At 45.1% G+C, this 22,346-nt stretch overlaps 1 protein-coding gene across 1 annotated transcript in view; it reads right to left on the bottom strand.

Moving 5' to 3' along the window:
• Nucleotides 1-5,607: 5,607 nt before the first annotated feature.
• Nucleotides 5,608-22,346, bottom strand: part of LOC139930183 (E3 ubiquitin-protein ligase SMURF2-like) — a 69,648-nt gene continuing 52,909 nt past the window's right edge. The window contains exons 12-20 of the mRNA XM_071923296.2: nucleotides 15,070-15,283; nucleotides 12,779-12,882; nucleotides 12,564-12,678; nucleotides 11,629-11,807; nucleotides 10,877-11,014; nucleotides 10,508-10,628; nucleotides 10,009-10,210; nucleotides 9,125-9,200; nucleotides 5,608-8,887 (exon numbers count right to left, since the gene is read on the bottom strand). Of these exons, the coding sequence (XP_071779397.1) occupies nucleotides 8,788-8,887; nucleotides 9,125-9,200; nucleotides 10,009-10,210; nucleotides 10,508-10,628; nucleotides 10,877-11,014; nucleotides 11,629-11,807; nucleotides 12,564-12,678; nucleotides 12,779-12,882; nucleotides 15,070-15,283 (1,249 nt within the window). The 3' untranslated portion in view covers nucleotides 5,608-8,787. The remainder of the gene's footprint in view (nucleotides 8,888-9,124; nucleotides 9,201-10,008; nucleotides 10,211-10,507; nucleotides 10,629-10,876; nucleotides 11,015-11,628; nucleotides 11,808-12,563; nucleotides 12,679-12,778; nucleotides 12,883-15,069; nucleotides 15,284-22,346) is intronic.

Here is a 22,346-nt window from a genome sequence, read left to right as displayed (position 1 = left end):
GTAACGTTAACCGACAGGGCAAGCCATGCGAGTTGCTAAATGTTGCTAAACGTTGCTCACCTTTCCATAAGAAAGAACGCCAGATCGGTGTCATTTCTTATCCCCTTTCTTGTCCGTAGATTTCTCCAACGGTTGAATGCGAGTCCTACGTTGATCCGTGTTTTGCTTCGTTGTTGATCAAGTAAAATTTTGCACAGACTACGTTGCTTTTTTGGCTTGGTACCACTTGCACCGGTTGTTGAGCCCCCTCGCTCCGTCGATTCCGCCATCATCACAAATGTTCAGGGATGGGAGGGGGTGAGGGCCGGTGCTGTCTCCCGTACATTAATGTCAGCATTTCTCCACTAGATGGCGCATGTACTCCACGACTGAATCTGTGCCTTTCTTTCACTTTCCTGAAGGAAACTGGAGTGTGCATTGTGCTCAGTAGTGCACTGAGGGAGGGAGATAGCTTGGTACTGCAACCAAACAAAGGCCTTGCAAATGTAATGTTTTAAATTACCTGAAAAAGCCTATATTCATTTATTAATATAGGCTTTTAAATACAGTTCTTTACCCAGAGCCAAGCGAACATGTTTTAGCCTACTTTGTAAAATAAAATTAGGCTACTATAATAATTTTGAGGATTTTCCTGTCAAGTGCTATTTTTAAATAAATGAGTTAATGCTACTTCCTCTAAGTGTTATTTTGATATGCATGCAGGCTAAGCTTGCTTGCTTCTTGTTTTCTTACTTTTGCCATTTGTTATACCCAACACAATGTATTGTTGATGAGGGTGTGCTGTATAGTACTGTGAGCTAAGATACCAAAACAATCAATCAAATGTTCACACCATGGACTCTGTGCACATTAATACGCTGGTTTGGGTTCTTGTGTGTTAGATCTGTACAATCTATTCTATGTGGAAAAGACCATCTGTTCTACAAATGGGTTAAATGAGTATGTAGGCCATCAGTGAAACTCTGGTTTCAGGTTGTAGTTAAGGTTTGGTTCATTTGTGGATGGCATTTCTGCAGTTCTTTGGGCAAAAAGCAGCAAAAACTACCATCCTACACATGAAATGGTTTTGATAGATTTAAATGTAGGCAAAAGGCATTTTGCAACAAAAGCAATTTTCATATGAACTATGGGATCTGCATAAGGGGATGTTACATTAGTTTCACCCTCTGTGATTGTTCCTTTCTTTCTCGCTTTGTATGGGAATCCAGTGCAAGAATGCCCTGACTGAAGCAAAGTGGGTGTTGGTTTGTACATTGCAATCCTGGTTGATCTATCATTACGTGTGTAGGATCAGAGCTAAGGCACAGAATCACTCACATGGGAAGACCTATACCGGCCTTTTGCATGAGGATTTTAGATGTGTGATAGGCCTCAAAACTAGTGACCTCAAACGTTACACACTACAAAACTCACTGTAACACAACCTTGAGAGAATATTGATATGTTGTTCTGCCCCGAATGTTTCATCTCTCTGTGTAGTTTGGTGAAATTCAAGGGCTCTCAGTTTGCTGAACAGGGTTCAATTCCAATGGAAGTTAATGTACTTTCCTCTCAACCTTTCTCTCTACTGTTTTCTTTTTAATCTGCTGGGTAGAGAGTGAATTACTCATAAAATGATTGGTCATTATTATTCAGAGTATAGTGTATAGTCACAGAGATAGTGGTGGGCCGTCTGTCTTTGGGTCTACATACAGGTCTACCCCTGCTGATTTTTTTTTGTTTTAATTAATAAACATGAAGCCATTGCTACAATCCCTGTTAGCCTATATGTACGACAATCTATCATTTTAATCCTATAACATGGAATTTTGTTTTTGAACTGGAATTCAAAATCTTAATTCACTTTTGGACTCTTTCCTTTTAAATAGCATGTAGCCTACATAAATATAGCCTTAGGTTACGTTCTTTATGGCCACTGAACATTACAGGAGTCCACGGGGAACATCTTAGCACAGCAAGCCTGCAGTAAACACCTGGTGGCTGACATATGATACTACAACAGGGGGCAGCGCTGTACGGTAGGCAGGACTGTACGACGCGTGTGTTTACGCTGGGGGGGACACTCGTGCACAGGGGGGCAGCACTGCGCGAAACACCGCTTCTGAACAGCGACGGAGAGCCGAACTAGTTTGAAAAAACAATGGAAAGCAACGGGAGGGACGTTCCAGACCAGAATTTGACAACGTGCTTTTGAAAAAAAGAGGTGAAAACAGCAACACAGCTGGCCCGCATGTGTGGATATTGGTATGTCTCAATCTCCACATAGCACACATTAGTTTCAGGATTGTTATAGGGTCTGATATTGCTTATTGCAGGTTTAACATTGGACTGCCATAATGCTTTCCATCTGTTATATAACAAGCTATGACTGGCACTGGTGTGGGAGTAGCCCTGCTAACTCATATCCAACGGAGTGAATTATTAAGCTAACCGGCACCTACCTGTCCAATAGAAGACAAGCCAACTCCGCGTCACTCTTCATCCCCATCCTCTCCTTCAGTACTCTCCAGCGGGTGAAAGCCGGCCCCAGATTCACTCTCGTTTTGGAGCGAGCCTTGTCTGCTTGGTATTTCGCCTGGCTATACTTGCGTTTCTTCGGCACTGTGTCTGCCATTAGCGTTTCTTCTTCTCTGTGACTGTACAATCTGGCACACTTAACTTTACTTTTTCAAAGAGTCACACCCTCACATTTTGCAAGCAGCGGTTTTGGTTGCAGCCGCACACGTCCACTGCCAAAACGTCGACGCCCGGAAACGTCCCGAACATTCAGAAATAAGAAAATCCAGGCAGAAGGCAGGCTCTCTGCAGACAGACTACCACTGGGCCAGACGTCATGATTGAGGAGGATCATTTTTGGATGAGTTTATGGCATTTCAAGGGGAAAATCCTGCTCAGTAGGCTATGCCTTTAAATTGTTGCCATAAACAATAGGCATTCCTCATAGGGAGGAAAACGATACCCAATGCTGCTGTAATGATCCTCGGTTACAAAGATTTCAATCTGGTTGGTGTCAAATCGTGTTTTTTCTGTCGCTTCCGGCACCAAACGCTACAATATCCATGACCCTTAGAGGCTGTTACTATTGTGATAGCACAACAAACTCGCAACACCGATGTGTCAAGCACATGACAGAATTGTGGAAGGTATTCATGTTTTTGCAGAATGTAACAGCTGTGTGGTGCATGCGCACCAGCGAGCTAGCCAGCAGTTCTATGACACCTGACACCTGCTTTGATAAGAAACTGATTAAAGTTACCTAATGAGTCGGATCCACCGCTCCTTTGCCGACTGAGACGATGGAAAGCGGTAGAATGAATAACTGTGCACTCCTGGCCAATAGTTGCAGCCGGGTACAAAACACTGGACCATGTTGTTCTTGTCTTAACGTTGTAACCCTTTAGTCCATGGGTTGTAACGTCAGGTCTATCTAAGACTAACTATACTTGTCCTTGTTGGATAGGCCAGACCCCTTTTCTATCAATGGCTACTGATGGAGACAGAGGGATGGCAAGGGGGCAATGGACAGGTGCAGGCTGAGCAAAAAAATAACTGACTTGGTGTAGTGTGGCTATTTCTAGACTTCTAGAACATTCCGACTCTTAAAACAACCTATATTGAAAGGTTGAAAGGTCTATCTTGTATGACTAGCTCTTGATATACTTTGGCTCTCCCATGTGACAGGAGGACAGCGCGACCACTTTCAAGCTCGGGCTGTGCACGCGCATGATTGACCGGCGCTATGTACGCCCCCCTCGCGGAGCGCTCCCCCTGATTGGTTTAGGCCTGACGGGAGCGGTGACATTTTTGATATCCAGAATACAGAGGCAGGGCCTGATGTTCTCTCAGACCATTTGAATTACTGAAACTTGTCTTCTTCAGCTTTAACCAAGGCCACATTTTTACTGTGAAATTTTACTGAAATAAAGCGCTGCTTGGTGTATTATATGCACGGCGACTCGAAGAGTGATTCCTAAGTATTCAGGAACATTTTATGGTGCCTACACACTCGTATCGGGACAAAACGAGCCCCGAAAGCTAGCTATAGCTTATGTTGGAAGCTAGCTCAAACTCACCTAACAGTAGCCTAGCTTACATGGTGTTATGAAAACAAATAACTTACTAGTGTAGCAAGAACGACGCGAGCTCTTCGTCACTAGAAAAGCCTCGAGAGAGCTTCAGTGCTTTCCACTCGGTGATGGCAGAGCCGATGTTGATGCGGTGCCGGGAGCGGTCATGAACCAGCCTGCTGTCCGAGCGCTGCCTCCTCTGCCTCGGCTCTGCCTCCACGGACAGATGCAGGCTTGACATTATCAGCTCTTATTTCTGCCTTGCTATAACTGAGAACAGCCAGCTGGCAATCTAGAGTCTCCAGGGCAGCTGCAGTCCCGTCTCCAGACTCTACCTGCAAGACCGCTGCACATCTGTTTATGTTTATGTCTCAGTCCTTCTTCTTTGGTGTTTTACATGGCGGGTTGGCATTCAAAATGTTGCGCTACCGCTACTTACAGGATTACAGTTAATTTACTGCACTGAGGTTTGAGTTGCCGTGTGTTCAGGGTTAACCTTTTTACATCAGTCGCGTCACGAATAGGCGAGTGAGGAGGATCTTGGAGATGCCAGCAGTCCATTTGAGAAGACAGACTGACCCAGAGCCGAGTCTGGCGGTGAGTCTCGGGTAAATAAAGTATAATAAAAAATAAATAAAGAGCCTACAGCCTACTGTCGTAAGATCTACAAAGGCCGATGATATGACACACGGTTTTATCCTGTAAATTACACTGGTATTTAGACTTATTGGCCTCATAGGCTGTGCGTAAAGGCGCACGGACGGTGCGTAAAACCGCACTTGGATGCAGCTCAATGCGCCTTCAGCAGCAGTTAAAATGAACACATCTTCCATGTGAGCCCCTCTGTCCCGTGACTCAAACTTTTGACTGTGAGTTTCACACATATCTGTTGTGTATAGGCTACACTCTCGAGGAGGAAGAAATCGCATCAGAGCCCATATCCGACCAGCTGCTCCCTGCGTCACTTCACGGTGTCATGATTTCCTCCCAAGGTTTTCAATGGGACGCCTTGATGAAGATGCATTCAGGCTCCTTCTCAGTGAGGCAAATACTTCAGTCCTCTCGCTACCAGCATCACTGTACCTTTTGCTACATAAAATAGGAAAAACAACAAAATCATGTCCTTGTTGAAAAGTTGGAAATTACTCAAATCTTTTATGAGAACACCGTAGCTTTTAGTGAGTTACTGTAACAGGCTTCTGTCACTTTGGTAAAATATTTAGGTATGTTGGTTTTAACTTGCAGCATTTCTGTTTCTGACATCATGAGCCTATTTAAATTACATCTTTCTTGGTCTAATTGCAACAACAAAATGACTAAAAGCTAAATCTGTGAGTTTCATGATAACACTAGTTGGTTAAACCAATAATCTCTAAATTACAAACTTCTTAATTGAATAATTGAAAAAGGTTTTAATCAATTAAGTACGTTTCAGTGGTGCCAGCACACACTTTTCTTTCCCCGACATGTTCCATGAAACCTGGTTGTGCAGAAGGAGACTGAAAACAAACAAAAAAAGAGACAGCGATACCAGCGGATCTATAAAACATAATGCTGTGAGGTCCAAACAGCATAGTTTTATTGCTCAGCTTTCTGCAAGGGTACAAGAAGTTTATTAATCTGCTTTTTTATTGTCCTTATGTACAGGTGTCAGTTACAAGCTCACAGAGCAGCTGATGTGAAAAACTATGAACACACATACTGTAATAATAAATACAAAAACAGATAGGAAATAAAAAGAAATAAAACATGGTGGTGTGGGTTTTGAAAAAAAATTTAGATTTTTTTTGGGGGGGGGTCATCAGAAGTAATTTACACACAAGAATTTACACATAAAACTGTAAATTCGTACATAAAAGCACAGAAAGAAAGATGAAACACCATTGTGTGGAAGCGACAAGCGGTGTACTGAACATTACTGTGATTCATGAACACCACGGTTACACCAGCTTACTAGTTTTTCACCTTTTTTTTTGGCCCTCATTCGGCCGTTTGACACAAATTTCTAAGATTAGGCTAAAAATCACCCTACATCATAGGCTTTCAATTTAAAAAAAAAACTAAATGATTATAAAAATCGTCTAGGATGTCCACTTTGGTTGCTTAACTGGGATATATATATATATATATTTAAAAAAAAGCTTCTAGTGTGAGTTCCCCTTGTCTGGAAACACTCAAACATCCAACACCACCTTCACTGAAGACTGAACCAGCCAGAGAACTTGGTGCCAACGAAAAACAAAAGAAACAAAAAGCAGAAGCAGACTGTGTGTGCACTGGACAAAGATACTTAATGTGTGTGCATATCGAGAACTTGTGTGTATATACATATATATACAGTATATGTATATATATATCTACAAAAAGATCAATCAGTCCATTAACTATTTGGTAAATAGAAGGAAGTTTCTGATTATAACTTGGAACCCAAGTATGCATAACGTGTGCAAAAAACCTCTTAATGCATTTCTATTCCGTTTTGTGGGTCAGGTTATTAAAGGTAAAAATCAAAAAGGTTGTCGATCGCGATCCACAGATAACTGCATGAATAAAATGTTCTATACTGTACAAACAAAGAACACTTCAAGATACTCTGTGTCTCTGTTTTGTCTCTCGAGGAGGCTACTGAAACTCGAAAGGTACACTGTAAAAAAAAAAAAAAAAAAAGTTGGAGTATCAGGTAACAAATGCACTCGATTGCTATTGACAGCAGGCAGTATAAAAAAAAACGATCAAAATATTAAAACAGACCTTTGCAAGTCGACACACACGTTAAGAGGGAAGTAATAAATCGCAAATAAATAGGCGTTATCTTTTGAGCGTCCATTCATGCAGGGGTTTAAAGAGACATCTCCTCTGGGTGCATGTTGTCACCGTGTAGCACCCAAGGGTTCAGCAGCAGTCGGCTGAGGATCTGAGGTCACCCACGGCATTCAGTCCCAACATTACTGCAAAAGTCTGGGGTCTATTCTGCTGCGTTTGTGTACAGTTTGTGTCAAACTAAGAGTGTTGGCTTGCTTTTCAAACTGGAAGTAAGCGGGAGTGACTACGGGTCCTCAGAGCGGCCAAAACGGTCGACCATTCCCGCTCTCCTACGAAGGAACGCGTGTTAAAAAGTGAAAACGATCTACCGAAGGGAAAGTCTCGCTTTGAATTGGGAAGTTTTTGCGCTCTGTCCTGGGTTTAATTCTAGTTTCCATTGAAGTCCATTCATACCAGTTTTCTCCCTCTTTACATACTAGCCTAATAAATGTAAAAAAAAAGAACAAAAACCAAAAGGACGACTTCACCTGAGAATGCAAAGAGGTCTGTGATAGACACCAACATGCTTGCATGTAAATTGAACAGAAAGAACAAGCAGCAATATACAAAATAGCTATGTATTTGTACATATATACTCAAAAAATTACAGGTATATAGATACTTTTTACTCTGTATATTTCTAACGCGGTTGTATGGTTGCAAATAAAACGCGGTGTATTTTACGGTAAATTGAAATCGAACGTGAAGAAAGCACCTCCCGCCGCCGCCGCCGCCGCTCGGTTCGTAAAGTGCTCTAAAGTGGCGAGAGACAGAGAGAGAGAGAGAGAGAGAAAATACTAATGCCTTTTTCTAGATGGATGTCACTTTTGAAAACAGACATCTCCCTTGAATAGCTTTCTATCAAGCCTGGTCCCTTGGGACAGCGGTGCCCGTTTCACTTAGGAGCTGAGTGGAAGTGTGCCGAGTCACGCCGGGCCGGACACAGACACGCGCGTCTGTAACTGAGCCGGAGGCCAAGGTGTGAATGACAGAAACGGAAGGTGGTCCAAGCGACTCTCTACGGTGCTGATGCCTAGAGTTCCATTTCAAAATGATATATCCACTGTTTAAATAATATCTACGCTTACAAAATGACTGCTGGTATGAAAGTAAAACTCATTATAGAGCGTTATTGTGGTAAAAGCTATCCTAAGACTTTTGATTACACATTTAGCTGCGTTTTTCCAAACATTTACAAATGACAAAAGGTATCATCTTTCCCCAAAACGGATAGACAGCATTTTGGAATGAAACCCTTCATATATCGCGAAGCGTGACACTGAGGTATGATGAACCAGTGGCGCCTCTACAAGATGAAGCGCGCCAACGATGTGGCCATGAGGGTCCGAAGGTTTATTGGTTTGAGGTTAGAACGGCTACTATGGGCAAGATATGGCTACCTGTAGGTTACGGGTTAAAAGATTCAGTAGCAGGATTGGGCTCAAATCGATCAATTCAAAAATGCAAATCAAACCTGCGACTCATTTCTATCGAACGTGAAGACCTTTTAATGCAAACAACCAATGACTGGATTTGTAGGTCATTCCCACAAAACCGAGACGGCTTGCTCTCTGCGTTTCACCATGAGAGCCACGTGAACTACACTTAAAAAAAAAAAAAAAAAAGAAAAAAGAAAAATGACAGGTAAAAGACAGCCGTCACCGCCTTCCTACAGTGGGATTCTGGGTGAGCGACCTTCAAGTCTGTAGCAGCAGCTGGAAAAAAGGAGCGTGATATTGATAAGGGAAGAACGTGGGAGAAGAGGAAGACTGCGGGCTGCTGTGCCGTCCCGCCCGCCGCGGGATCTGAGTGGGCGTGTGATAGTCTGTGAGAGTCTTGCTGCATTGAACACGTGGTTATACACACACACACACACACACACACACACACGCAAACACGCTCTCCGCTAACGTGTCGCTCATTCCACTGCGAAGCCACAGGTCTCCTCGATAGCCGTCAGCAGCTTGTCGTACAGCTTGTCGTAGCTCTCGTAGGGAGGAATGTCGATCCGGTTGAAGCTGGAGAGAGAGGGACACAGAGAGAGAGAGTGAGAGAGAGAGAGAGAGAGAGAGAGAGACACAGAGAGAGAGAGACAGAGAGAGAGAGAGCGAGAGACAGAGGTAAATATAATAGCCAAACTGGTAGTGAGCGATAAAAACATAACATTTTCCAGTATAGAGATAAGTTGAAATTTGAAGTGTGTGTGCCCGTGCATTTGTGTTTGTGTGTGTGTGTGTGTGTTATGTGATACACACCAGGTGTGGGCTTTGGGCAGATTGTTGGTGTTGGCATCGATCTGATGAATAGTGAAGAGTCTGGGCCCTGCAGCACCTGCAGTCAAAAACACACACAAAAATCCATTGTAATATAGACAGTACAATATAGTATTTCACACTTAAACTTGCCCACCAACATCTCAACTGACATGGGAGCTGTATATTTTCACTGAGAAAACCATTGAACTGGACGACACACACATACACACACACACACACACACACACACACACACACACACACACACACACCATACACTCGTAAACATACACCCCGAAGTAAACACACTCTCAAACCTCCACACTACTCACATTTAAATGCTTCATTTGGATCAATTACATTTAATTACAATATACGTAGGATTCAAATATTACACCCACGTACACACCATCCCTTCACCGAGTGTTTTGCAGACCGGGATCAAATAATAGTTACAAAAAGCGTTTGTTTTAACCCACTTGTGAGCGTCAGGTGGGTGGAGTTTACAGCATAAAGACAATCCAGATAGTGTCAGATTTGTTGTCAATCACAGCTAAGTTTACTAAACTGACTTTCAGATCACCTTAACTTTCTAGGAACTTGTTGCACTATGAGGCAAACCCCACCCCTCTGGTGCTCCAGGCAGATTAAAACAAACGCTAAGATTTATTTGCTTGTACTATTTGACCCAGTTCTGGACAACAGAAAACTCTATTTAAGTCTGGTGCAGTTTGTTGCAGTTGAAATGTTCATGCTCTGCTGTCAGCGCTGACTAAAGGCTTTTGCACTGTGAGCAAAGAGGGAAAAAATATACACCAACTAACAGAGGGACGGACACACACGGACACACACACACACACACACACACAGACTGGGACACGTACCCTGTAAAGCCTTGAAGCCCTGCAGTGGGACTCTGGAGGATCCGGTGACAAACTGCAGGAGCCGGGCCCTCCTCTCCTCGTCGTACGACTCCACGGCTTTCCAGAACCACTTGACGATGTTGCTGTCGGGGGTGCAGTGCTTCAGGCGCGTGTTGGACTTCCAGTCCGAGATGTCGATCTTCCCCAGGCCGCACACTATCAGCTGCAGGAGGATGGGGGAGACAGAAACACGTATTTTCAAGTATTTCTGTGCATCCGGAGGGTTTTCATCTCGACAGCAGCCTCTGAATGAGTCGCGTTCCTTTCGAGAGCGGAGCGCCATCGCATGGTGGGAATCTGGCATTGCATTCGGGTATGTGTTGTGCAAAAGCATATATCCTGAACTGGTACTGCAGCAGTGGAGAAGAGGCCCAGCACAGTCAGAAAGAGAGGGTTTAAGATGGGACATAAACAATAGTGCGTGACCGTAAATGGGTGGAGCCGTATTGTTCTACTGTACCTCCAGCTCCTTCTCATCGAAGGCTTTGAGCAGGTGCTGCGGGATGACCTCATTGAAGCCTTTCTGCAGGGCCAGAAACTGGGCCTCAATGCCATGCAGGAAACGCCAGTTCACGTACAACCTAGAGAGAGAGAGAGAGAAAGAGAGGAGAAAGATGCATGTCAAACGTTTAACAAAGAGAAAGCAGGTTGAGAGGAATCGCAGTCTGTCAGTTTATGAAACAATGGATGTATTGGCAATAAAGATTCAGATAGGGTCCCTGCAAACATGTTGATGTTGAACAGATGTTGATACGACTGCCTGAACCATTGTGGAAAATATGTGTGTGTGTGTGTGTGTGTGTGTGTGTGTGTGCCTGCGTCCCCGTACCTGACATACTCCTTCTTGGTGTCCTCTGTGACGGGGACACTCTTGCCGTTGGGTTTGAGCTCATGCTGGATGATTTCTCCGTAGGCGTTGTGCTCTACACAGAAGGTGTGGTCCAGGACACCAGTGATGTCATTGTCCCTGTGGGGTGGGGGGTGGGGGGGGGGGGGGGAGAGAAGAGAGAGAGAGAGAGAGAGAGAGATGAGACGCTGGGTTTCCTCTTTCCTCCTGAATCTTTTTTTAGGATGCCGTTCTCCCAAGACAGAAGACAAAGACACGTAACAGTGATCTGCACTCAGCATCCTCACAAAGTGAACCAACATATCTATAATAATGCCGGTGTTTTTTCTCAGCTACTGCTCTGAGGTTGTGTTTTCATGTGTTTTTTTGTGTGTTTATTATCCCTGACTCCCATACAGTAGAAGCCTACAGCAGTGATGATTCTGCAGAAAAATGGCACCAAACAGGCATAATAGTGGATAAAATCAACGGTAAGAGATATGAACTCTTATGTAGACAAGACTATCTATAAACTCTCTATGGCAGACACATTCAGAACAGTAACTGAACCAGCATGAATTCACATTTTTGAAATCAGACTTTCAACTGAACCGACAGCAGAGGGCGCCAGGATCACTAGAATAGGTTTGGTTTATGCAAAAGGGCGAGGACAGAATGGCCAAGTGTGTGTGTGTGTGTGTGTGTGTGTGTGCGTGTGTCTCTATGCACTCAATCCTGTGAATAGCGTCTCTTACAGGATCCAGACGAGGCTGTTGTGGAGGTCGGGGTCGACGGACTCCATGTCGTCCAGGGTGATGGGTTTCCCCAGCAGCTGTTTGTAGAAGGGCAGCGTGAAGCCTCCGTCAATGTAGTGGCCGTGGAACACCGCCATGCCCATGATACGGCCCACAAAGTGGAAATACGACAGGTGCTCCTGCAGATTAAAGGGGGGGTGGATATTAAATGTGAAGCCTTTCATTCCAAAACGCTGAGGTACATATCGGTTTTCAATAAGATAACAGGGCGGTCACAGGACCTCAGCACCTTATAAACCCCCAGCCTAAACCCTTCTGGGTCCATGTCATGGGTTCAGTTTTTACCACAATGCCGACGTCAGAGAGGCAAATTCAGGTCAGCGAGTCGCTCCTCTGTACCTGGACGCTATCAAGCTTTAGCAGGATTTACAGCTCTTGAGAAAATCTTTTTCTACAAATCATGTGTTCTTTATTGAGAAGTATCTAATGAAGTAAAATTGTGAAAATTCATTTTTAACTGAATCTTCAAACTTTAGCACAACCCCATAATCTTCTTCTTGTATGCAAATTAAATTCACATGATGGTAGAACTAACTGCTTCTATTTCATAATAAATATAACAAATTGTTATATAAGCAGTGCTTCTATGCATGTGCGTAACATACCATAAGCTGTATTCTCCATAGAAGACATGAAGGCAGCTCCCACTCTCTCTCACAAATTTTCATGTCTATCTTCACTAATGTCTACATGCCATCGCCATGAAGGCACCGGGTGACAGTGTTTGTTTTATGGCTCTGCCTTGAACATTTGAAGCTATCCTGGTAATTTATGGCACATTTACAAGAATTTCATAGAACACATTTGTTTTTAATTTAGACTGTCTGGATGAATAAATGTCTAACTGACTGACTATCAAGCTAAATGATTCCTACCGGGTTGACGGCAGAGTCGGGGTTAATCTGTAGAGTGTAGATGTCATCTCTGGAGTACTGGAACAGGCCGTAGTAGGGGTTCAGCATCTCATGGGACAGCAGGTACAGCCACTCCCTAACACACACACAGATATTTTGACATAAACATAAATGCACGCTGAGAAAAGCACACACCAACTCACACACAAAAAGAAACACATGGCACAGTACAGTACCTTGCCACCCCTCCATAGTCCAGTCCCTCTTCTCCTCTGAATTTGACCATCAGTCTCTTCCACAGATCCTTGGGACGCATCTTCATCACCTGACGGTACGACTCCTACAACACAACACAGACAGCATGTTCGGTATTATACAGCTTTAATATTACCAGTCAGACTACAACACAACAGAAGGGACAGCATGGTTACCTTTATACAATAGAAAGACAGTAAAACTGGAACTTTGGAGGTTTGCAGATCAGTGTTTATGTGCGTGTGTGTGTGTGAAGATGTGTAATTTCTACCCAACAAACCGACTGTTGTCATGTGAGACCCACACCCACACACACACACACACACACACACACACACACACAGCTCCTAGGAGACCAGGTACGCACGGTGCCTGGGAAGAAATTGGTAGGAACAAACCAAAACAGCGCTGTCTGGCCAACTGTGTGTGAGTGTCAGCGTGCCTGCACTTCTATACTTATGAGGACCAAACGTCTTCACAAGAATGCAAAGATGCTGGAAATCCTCCAAAGTGAGAGCATTTTAGGGCAAAGGCTTATGGTTAGGCATGTACTGGTGAAGGTTAAAGTCAGGGGTTATCTGTTATGGAGTGTTTTCAGCGGAGGTCCTCACAACTGTAGCAACACAATCGTGTGCGTTTCCCTTTTGCATTACGTAAGGGCCTTCTCTCTCGGAGGAGTCCAGAGACTCGGAGGCTGTGCCACAGTAAACAATCTCCTGCCACAGCAACAGCACTGTTGCAACTGTGAAAGCATGACAGAGAGCTGGGCTGCACAGGAACACACACACACACACACACACACACACACACACACACACACTTGAAATAGTTTATCTGAACCAGCTAGCACAAGAGTTACATGAAAACACTCAAACAGAAACATGAATGCAAGCCCATGTGCTGTACACTGGCCTATAATACCAAAGATCAGCACCTGCATGACTAGTGAAATAGAAAAATGACTTTTGAAGTTTATTTATTGTCCCAACACAATTAGTGTTGGCACATGGGTGGATTATATATCATTTAATAGCATTTATGGCTGTACATTTTCTTGATATGAAATGTAAACCACAGTCATGATCTTTGACCTGTAAAAGACACAAAAAGTAGTTGTTGCTGATCTCCTTACAGAGCAGTATATACACTCACTCGCACTCGCCTACAGGCAGGCAGACACACACACCCAGACAGAGCCAGTGGCAAACTGCAGCACTGGTTCCTGTATGAAAACCTCAAGTCGATTCCGCAGCGCTGCTTTTTCACACTTCGCTTTCCCCTCGCACAGCTGTCACGTCGCGAAGGGGGATGAAGTCATATTTTTCATTGCTCAACTTGTAGTTATGAAGTTATGTCTGGCCCCGAATACTTGCCACTGCTGCCTTAGCTCCTTTCCTCACCCGCCATCCCCCCCCCCCCCCCCCCTCCCCCCGTCTCTTTAACTGCTGAAATCATCCAGAAAGAATGCCTTGCTTTGGTAGAACAAATGATTGGGAGAGCGAGAGAAAAAGAGAGAGAGAGAGAGAGACAGAGGAGGAGGAGAAGAAAAGGGAAAAGAGAGGGAGTTTTGTGGTGTTGTGAAGGCCTTTCTGGTCTGCTTTTCCCTGGAAATCGTAAAGCGGTTCTGAGTATTGGTCCTGCGCTGCCCCGGGCCCTTTTTCTGGTGCAGACCGTAAATGGGGCGAAAAAAAGCGCCAGTAAAGTGCACAGATCTGGGTTTGTGAGCGCACCGCCATTGTTTGCATGGATGTTGAAAGTGTGCATGTTTACACGTGATTCTCTGCGTGGCATTTATGAATTTTACCAACATTCAATTAATGTGCATCGTGCTTACTTCCACACATCTAAAGGATTCGTGCTCAATTTTGTGTTATTGTGCATTAAAGTATGTGTGTGCATGTGTATGTTTGTTTGCAGCTGCACTCATTTCACAGATGCCGTTCAACAGTCCAACTATTCCCTTTTATGGCTACTTTAAAGCACATCACAAATTTGAGATGAGATTGGCTTGTGCATCTCATAGACGGCCCTCAGGCACATGCGTGCTTGTGCATATCAGAGCCTACGCTCATGCATGGCTCTACAGACACATTTTTTCCAAAGGAAGACATGTTCTCCTAAATTGGAACATAAAAAAAAGCAGCTTCAGGTGCACGATCTGTAAAAAATAATTGAAAATGCCCATTCTTGCTTTTTTCCGCAGGTAGTACTTGTGTTCCTTTTGCAACTTTTCTAGGTAGCGTGAATTTATTCTGTGTGGGGTTTTTTTTACCTCGAAGATCTCCTCGCGGCAGACCTCGATGCGGCAGTGGCCGGCCTGGGGCTGCTGCTGGGACAGCTCCTGGCGCAGGATCTTCAGCTTCTGCACCAGGTCTCTCTTGTACTTGGGCACCGTCAGGCACTCGGCCTCCTCGGGCAGCTGGGCCGGGGACAGGACCTGCTGGGGGACCCCGGGAACCACCTGCTCCTTCAGCTGGCTGGGACGACTGCAAGGGTAGAGGGGGGAAAGGGAGGGAGGTGGAGGGAGATCAACAGGGTATGGACGGACGGTTGGGAGGGAAGGGGAAAAAAGAAGAGAGAAGTCGTGTCACTATGATTCACCATTTACTGGAACAGCGGTATTGAACAGAGCTTGTCCTGGGGTGTTCTCTGTAAAGAGCAATTATCTTTTGGTGTATTACAGCTGTTTACTGTCACCGGGACATAGGGGCATTGTGACATTTCTCGTGCACGGCTTTCACAACACTGGAGGCGAGAGAGAGAGAGAGAGAGAGACAGAGACGAAGATCAAAGAAGGAGAGCAAAAGTCCTGTAGGGAATTCCCCAGCCCCGACATCTCAAATAGCCTTTAACCGCCAAACTGGGGAGTTTTGTAAGAAATTCCCTCTCTGGCCCTCGCCCTCCTCCAAACAGAGCCCTAAGTCCCGAGTAAATGTGATCCAGATCTGTGGATAGGCCGGGCTTTTGACCAGACGTTCGGTTAATATTGCCACCGGGAAAGACAAAGCGAGGGAGATAAACCCCGGGAAGGAAAAGAGAGAGAGAGAGAGAAAGAAATATACAAAGGAGAGCGGTGTAAGGGCAGCTGGCGCCTCCGGCTAGCTCAACTGGACGGATAAGTTGCCTGTGTGTTCTTTCTGCCCTCCTCCATCGCTCGTTTCTCTCTGTCTAACCTCTCAGACTCTCTCTCTCCAACTTTTCCCCACAATCATCAATTTCCTCACATTTGTTTTCTCCCACTTGGTCTCTATCTGCTTCTCTCCCTCTTTCTCTAAGCCCAGTAAAGCATGAACGCCCTTCGCCACCCCAAGAAACATCTCCTTCCCTTCTGAAGCCTAAAGAAGCTGACTGCTGAGGTCGGTTCCCCCTGGGCGCCCCCTGTCCGCTGCAAAACCGCGACTGGAACGTCCGGCACCCCCGACCACTGGCACTGCCACCCTGCCTCATGCCTCGAGGTGGCGGAAAGAAATAACATGTCTGAAAAACTTCCGGTCTGATTTCCGTCAACATGGCGCCGAAACCGCCTTTCTCAGGGTTACAAATGATCTTCTGATAAACGCAGATTCATGCTCGGACTTTGTGTTTGCTTGGCAGTGGTTTTAGCAGTTTTGCAGTTTCGGGACCGACGAGGTTAAGGGGCGGGAAAGGGTGCGAGCGAGGTTTGCGTCCCGGTTGCTCAGCGAGGCGAGGAACATGACTCATGACCTTTATCAACATGTCATCCCCTTTTGCGCTCCCGCTATCCAGGGCCGACGATCTAATAAAATGGAGACATCTATAAAAAAATAACCTTAGCGAAAGGGGGGGGGAAGCTGAACCCTGGTCAGTGCTCCAGTTCTGGCCGCCCCCGGGCCTCGCTGCGGTGTCGGTGGTGGGATGCCTGGGTGGGCCTCGTAAAAACATAATCCATCTCTCCCTTCGACAGGACAGCGGCCCTCGTTTTCGTCCGAGGAGACGCTGAGCCAGCGGAGGGCTCCTCTAAAAGAAGCTACTGTCCACCTTGGGGAGCGGAGCGCCGGGGCTGGCGTCGGCGAAACAAAAGGCGAAGGAGGGGCCTTCTGAGGTAGCAGAACATAGCCACCCACTTATTCCGGCGCTCGCCCTCCGCTCGGGCTTCTCTGGTGCAGCGGGGTGAAAAAGGCCTGTTCTATTTGGGCTTCCAAACTAAACGGGTGCAGTGTTTCGCCAGTCTATCCCTGTATAATCAAGTCAGCTGCTATTTATTTTATTGGCAGGCGTCGAGGCCCCTAGCATGTCAAAGAAAGGGTAAGACTGCAGCGGAGCAGCCCCGAAAACCACTTTAGGAAGGAGGAGGGGAAAAAAAGATGGCCTTAAAACAAAATGGAACGAGTTGCTCTTGGCCGGGAGGCTCAAGAACCATATAATAAAGCGTAATTTCAGCGCACTTTTTTTTCCCCCCTTCCGAGGGCACGGTGTAATTAAAAATACGTTTCGACATAGTTCGCCGTCTCTGGTTTCCAAAGCGGGACGAGCTCCGCATATTTGACTGTAAATATAGAAAATACAAGCGCAGCAAAGCCGAAAATCTGCCCTGGCGAGGGGAGCAGAACGGTTCCTTTTGCTGTGACAGCTTGGGTGAAATACGACGATCGGGGAGAAATACAAACTTTCAGATTCAATAGAAGAGCCAGAGGATTTTATTATTGTTATTCCAAGGTAGAGGGAGGGCAGTCAAGAAGTGAAGGAGAGGACATTTGCCAGAGCGGGCTCTCCTGCACCTGAACCTGCACAGTCACGATATCCCTCCGTCCCAGGTGTGTGTTGGGTGAGAGAGTGCATGCAAGAGAGAGTAAAGGCAGTGTGTGTGTGTGTGTGTGTGTGTGTGAGAGAGAGAGGGCGTACGTGCTTCTCCTCAACGGCAGCTGGCACAGGTGGGCTTGTAGCGAGTGGTGAGTGGGTGCCGTGGTGTTAAAGCCACACCAGCGCCCCCCCGCCCCGCACCCGCTCTGCCCCTCACCCAGCCCAGAGACTCAAAAGGCCCTTTATGAGTTGGTCTGCCGGCAGTATTAGCTGGCTCCCCGGCCCTTTACACTTAGCCTCAACAGCAGGAGAGGGCCGAGGGGTCGGCCAAACAACGCCGCCGCTGATTCTACAGAATGTGGCAACAGACTCGAAGTGTGAGAGTGTGTGTGTAAAGAATTATTTATTGAGCTAGTAGGAGTGTATTTGTGCGTTTGCCAGTGAACTTGTGACCTTGCATTCCCCGTGTGCTTCTCACCTGCCGGGCCCCCGTACCCACATGCTGCTACCTGCTCCTAGACATCTACAGCAAAAGGGGAAACCAGAGGCAGACAGACTGCAGCGATGTGGAGGGATGAGACGGTTCACATTGACTATGCAGCGCTGATAGTTGCCAACTCATTTGACGATTATATATTTAGAGCAAGTTCTACACGAGGCCTGTGAATAAAACAGAAGTGATGTGGTCAGAGTGGAATCCTTCTTTTCCTATGGATTTAACCTTTTTACTAGCCTGTCCTCGGCCCTTTAATGCACCACTTACAGACACAACATTTACACTGCTATATATACCGTTTAGGCGACTGGCATTAGGAAAGTACAGCAGAAAATGTAGAATACTGCATATACTGCATATGTATATGTGCTGTAATGCCAACCTAATAATTCGTATTTATATTTATCCCTCACAAGTTAAATATACCCCACACCCCTAATCCGCCAAATATAAACCTAACTTCTTAGAACATCGATGCAAATGTTGATATAACTGTCATGAAGATTTATGCCTTGGTTGGGAAAATATCTGCTGATGGCCACCGAACCTAAACCCGGCGGCGACTAAGAATACCTTCAGCAAACACTGATGTAATCTCTGAGATGTATATGTGCCGATGTGAGTGAGGAAGCTAAGTGTATGTGAGAGACAGCGTGGCAGACCACAGTAATGCGGCCGTGTCTGACTGTCTAACAACTCCAGGCTTCAGACAGTCTGAGGTCGACTAGAGCGGGGCCGTCTGAGTCACATTTAAACCCGAACGCGCCCCGCTGGATTGGTAGATTACGCCGCATACTGTGCGCAAACGGTGTGGCGGCTTCAAATCCGTCACAATCACACGCACTCAGCAGAGAAGCATAAAATACAAACCGGTAATTCTTGAGAAGTGGGACAAAACATGACCTACAGAGAGAAGTTTTGTTTTTGGTAAAACTCGGTGATGAAAATGCGTATGGGAACTTTGCGCACCCATATTTTTTTATCATAACATTAAATATTTGTGATTTATATGTCTGTTTCTGGTGTGTACATCATAGAAAAAGGGAACAAGCTGATCTCTCACACTGTTATTAATCTATAATGCATTCCAGAAGTTATTTTGAGATTTACGTTTTTCGGTGCACCCACTTTCCCTCAACCTGCCTCGTCTGCTTCTACTCCAGGCAGCGATTTCCTCCGTTTCCCACAATGCCTTTGGACGACACCCAGAGAACCGGCCTGAACTTGCTGCGTTCAGTACGTGTCAGTGGAGAGAGAGCACTAGTTCTAGCGCCCGTAACCGCAAGAGAGCGAGAGTTTTGTCTTGTGGCTGCATTGCATTCTGGTGTATTGAGGTCTATTGAGTCTAAATGAGGGAAAATGTCTGCGCATTTACAAAACGACATTTGTATTTCATGGCACAACAGCATCTGCATATATTTGAGATTTTAAAAAAATACAGCTGATATCGTTGCAGTCAAACCCATCTGTCAACACCATCTCTTAAATTACAGAGATTTCTTAGGAATCATGACAGAGAATATATGTATTTCGAGTAAGGTGTAAAAGGCACTCGAGTCTAGAAGATTGCTCAGAGAGGGCAAAGCTGGTGCTTGATTAGACTTAGAAAATTAGAAAAAAAAAAAAAGATATGTTAGTGTCTGCGCTGAATTGAATCCTGGAGGTAGCGACAGCGCTGTGTTGACAAAACACCTCGCAGTGTTAGATGTAACCCCAAACCACTGTCAACCATCCTGTCTGACAGCTCGGCATCTAACGGTTCCTTCTGATGGAAATACACTTTATGTTTTTTTCCCCATCACTCTTTTCAGGTCTACTTTGACAGTTAGGCTTGCAGCAGCTGCAAGTCAACACATCGCTTTTTTCAGCCTCTCTGCCGCTTTAATCAAAGCGACTCAAGGCTCTCCCTGTAGCGGCTATATTTGTTTGACTGTCTGACCATCTCCCTTTTTTCTCTGCCTTTGCTGACTTTTCCCTGTTGTATTTCTCACTTCTTTTGATTTCACTTTCGGTGTCCGTCTGCCAAGCCCGTCTGTCTCTTTTCTCTCGCTCGACAACACAATCGCTTCTTCATTCTTCTTTTGAGAAAGAGCGTAAAAGAGAGAGAGAGGTGCGGCCCAACGAAAAGGACAAATCTTGTCAGCGGTGTAAGAGAGAAACAGAGGCGAGACACCTTGCTGCGTTTCTTACCAGTATGCGACAGACATTTCCCATTCCACTCCCTCTCTCTGTCCAGTATGCATACTTTCCTTTACAGCTTCTTTCCGCAATAACAATATATGTGTGTGTGTGTGTGTGTCTTTCTATACTTTATCCAGCCTTTCGTGGAGTCTAATACTGGTGCAGACATATACAGATGCATCTTCCCTTAACCCCCACACACCAAGCACAACACGCTCCCAGCCGGCCCTGACCCCGAAGTGTCACTGACAGTGAGGTAACCGGCATCAACATCAACTCTTCCCCCTCTCTCTCTCTCTCCCTCTCTCCAAATCTAAACGGGTCGCTGCGGTACTGCATGGCAGGGAGAAACCCATCCGTTTTGTTGTGGATTCTCTCTGTGTATGTGTGTGTGTGTGTGTGTGTGTGTGCTGGACTTATGCGGGTGTTGGGTGAAATATTCTGAAATCCTGGCGTTGATAAAAGACAGATGTCCTGACACAGAGCCAGCGGAGCGGGCTGATAACTTTAACAGTTTTTGGAGCGCAGCGGAGGGAGGGAGGGAGGGAGGGGGAAGAGGAGATGGGAGAGAACGGGGAGAAATCAGAGGACGGACGAGAGGACAGGACGGGGGGGGGGGGATGAAAGGAAAGGAGCAGGAGAGATGAAATGAGAGGAAAAGCAGAGTGTGACTGGGAAGGATGGACTAGTGGCACTGGTCCCTTTTTTAGAGCAATTTGGCCTCCGTCTCTCTGTCTGTTGTTGTTTATTGGGCTTGTTGTCAGACCCTGTTTACAGCCGAGTCTCTCACCCAGTAAACAATCCGATAATAATGTCTCCCTATTGTTGAGAGTCTTCAGCGTGCCCAATAAAGCCCAGTGTGTGAGAGTCGATGCTGAAAGGCCACATTAGAGGAAGTCATGTTTTCAGAGAACTGATCTACTGCAGCGCTGCTCTGCTGGCTGCTGGCTGAGAGATTCAGACACAATACAGTCTGAACATTTAGGTACAGCAGTCAAAAGCATAAGAGTTTGGACAGTGAGATTATGTTACATTTTTTCCTGTTGTGACTCATCTCCAGTGTTATATATATTTCACATTGAAAGAGGAAAATAAGGCACAAGAGAAGATTGCCAGCTTTTGATTATGGGTTTCTATTGGCCTCCACCTTAAATCATGCTACAACAATGACAACAGCCAATTTTAGTTCAACAACTACAATTTGAGTTTTTGACTATGTGACATTACACCACTAAACCAGGCTCATTTTACTTTACAGTTGACCCATTTCACATTAAATTTTAGAAAGTTTATTCAAACAAAATTATGTATTGATCCCTATTATGCAATATACCATTTTAAATCACATGCAATGTGCCTATTTTTCCACGTTGGGCCACATATGCTCAAAATAGGTTTCAAACAGTTGCATTTTTCTCAGACACTCTTGCAGCCAAAATTAATTTTGAATGAGATATTTTTCAAGTATATGAACCATACTGACCTGCAAATCTGGCTAGGTCTATTGTGATCATATTTAATCAGAAATAGGCCAAATAAAGTACAGGAACTTATCTTCACAATATACTAATATATTCACGATTTTAACAGTATTGTTGCACACTGCTCATCAAATTATGTGACAAGCACTGTATACTGTATACAGGCTATTTTAAAATGATTTGTTTTTTATTAATCAGCGCATATCACGAAAGCCTGCAGCAGAGGTTAGAGTTTGTTGCTTGGGACCACTTTAAGGTTCCAAAACTTAGTCTGGAGTCTCTCAAATCTCTCCTAATAAGGAGTCCGACAAGCAGTTAATGATGCTAACTGACTGGATAACATAGCTGAGCTTTAACTCACAACCAGAGGCTGTTCTGACACATATGGATACTATTTGACCAAATGACCAGATGTTGATTTCCCAAACATGTCTATCGTGCCAGCCGCTGTTATTGCAAGAGGTTTTGACTGAGAATCTGTATTAAAAAAGCAAAGGGGAGGGGGGATTTCCACATTTTTTAGGCATAAAATTAAATCTCTCACTATCCCGTTTGTTCTCTCCCTCCATTTTCACCACCTTGCTGGCTAAATGTCCGACAAACGATCTGTCTGTTATCATGCATGCTTTC

Source organism: Centroberyx gerrardi, chromosome 3, assembly GCF_048128805.1.
Source record: "Centroberyx gerrardi isolate f3 chromosome 3, fCenGer3.hap1.cur.20231027, whole genome shotgun sequence".
Classification (NCBI taxonomy): Eukaryota; Metazoa; Chordata; class Actinopteri; order Beryciformes; family Berycidae; genus Centroberyx; species Centroberyx gerrardi.
This window is presented reverse-complemented; position numbering and strand designations above follow the sequence as displayed.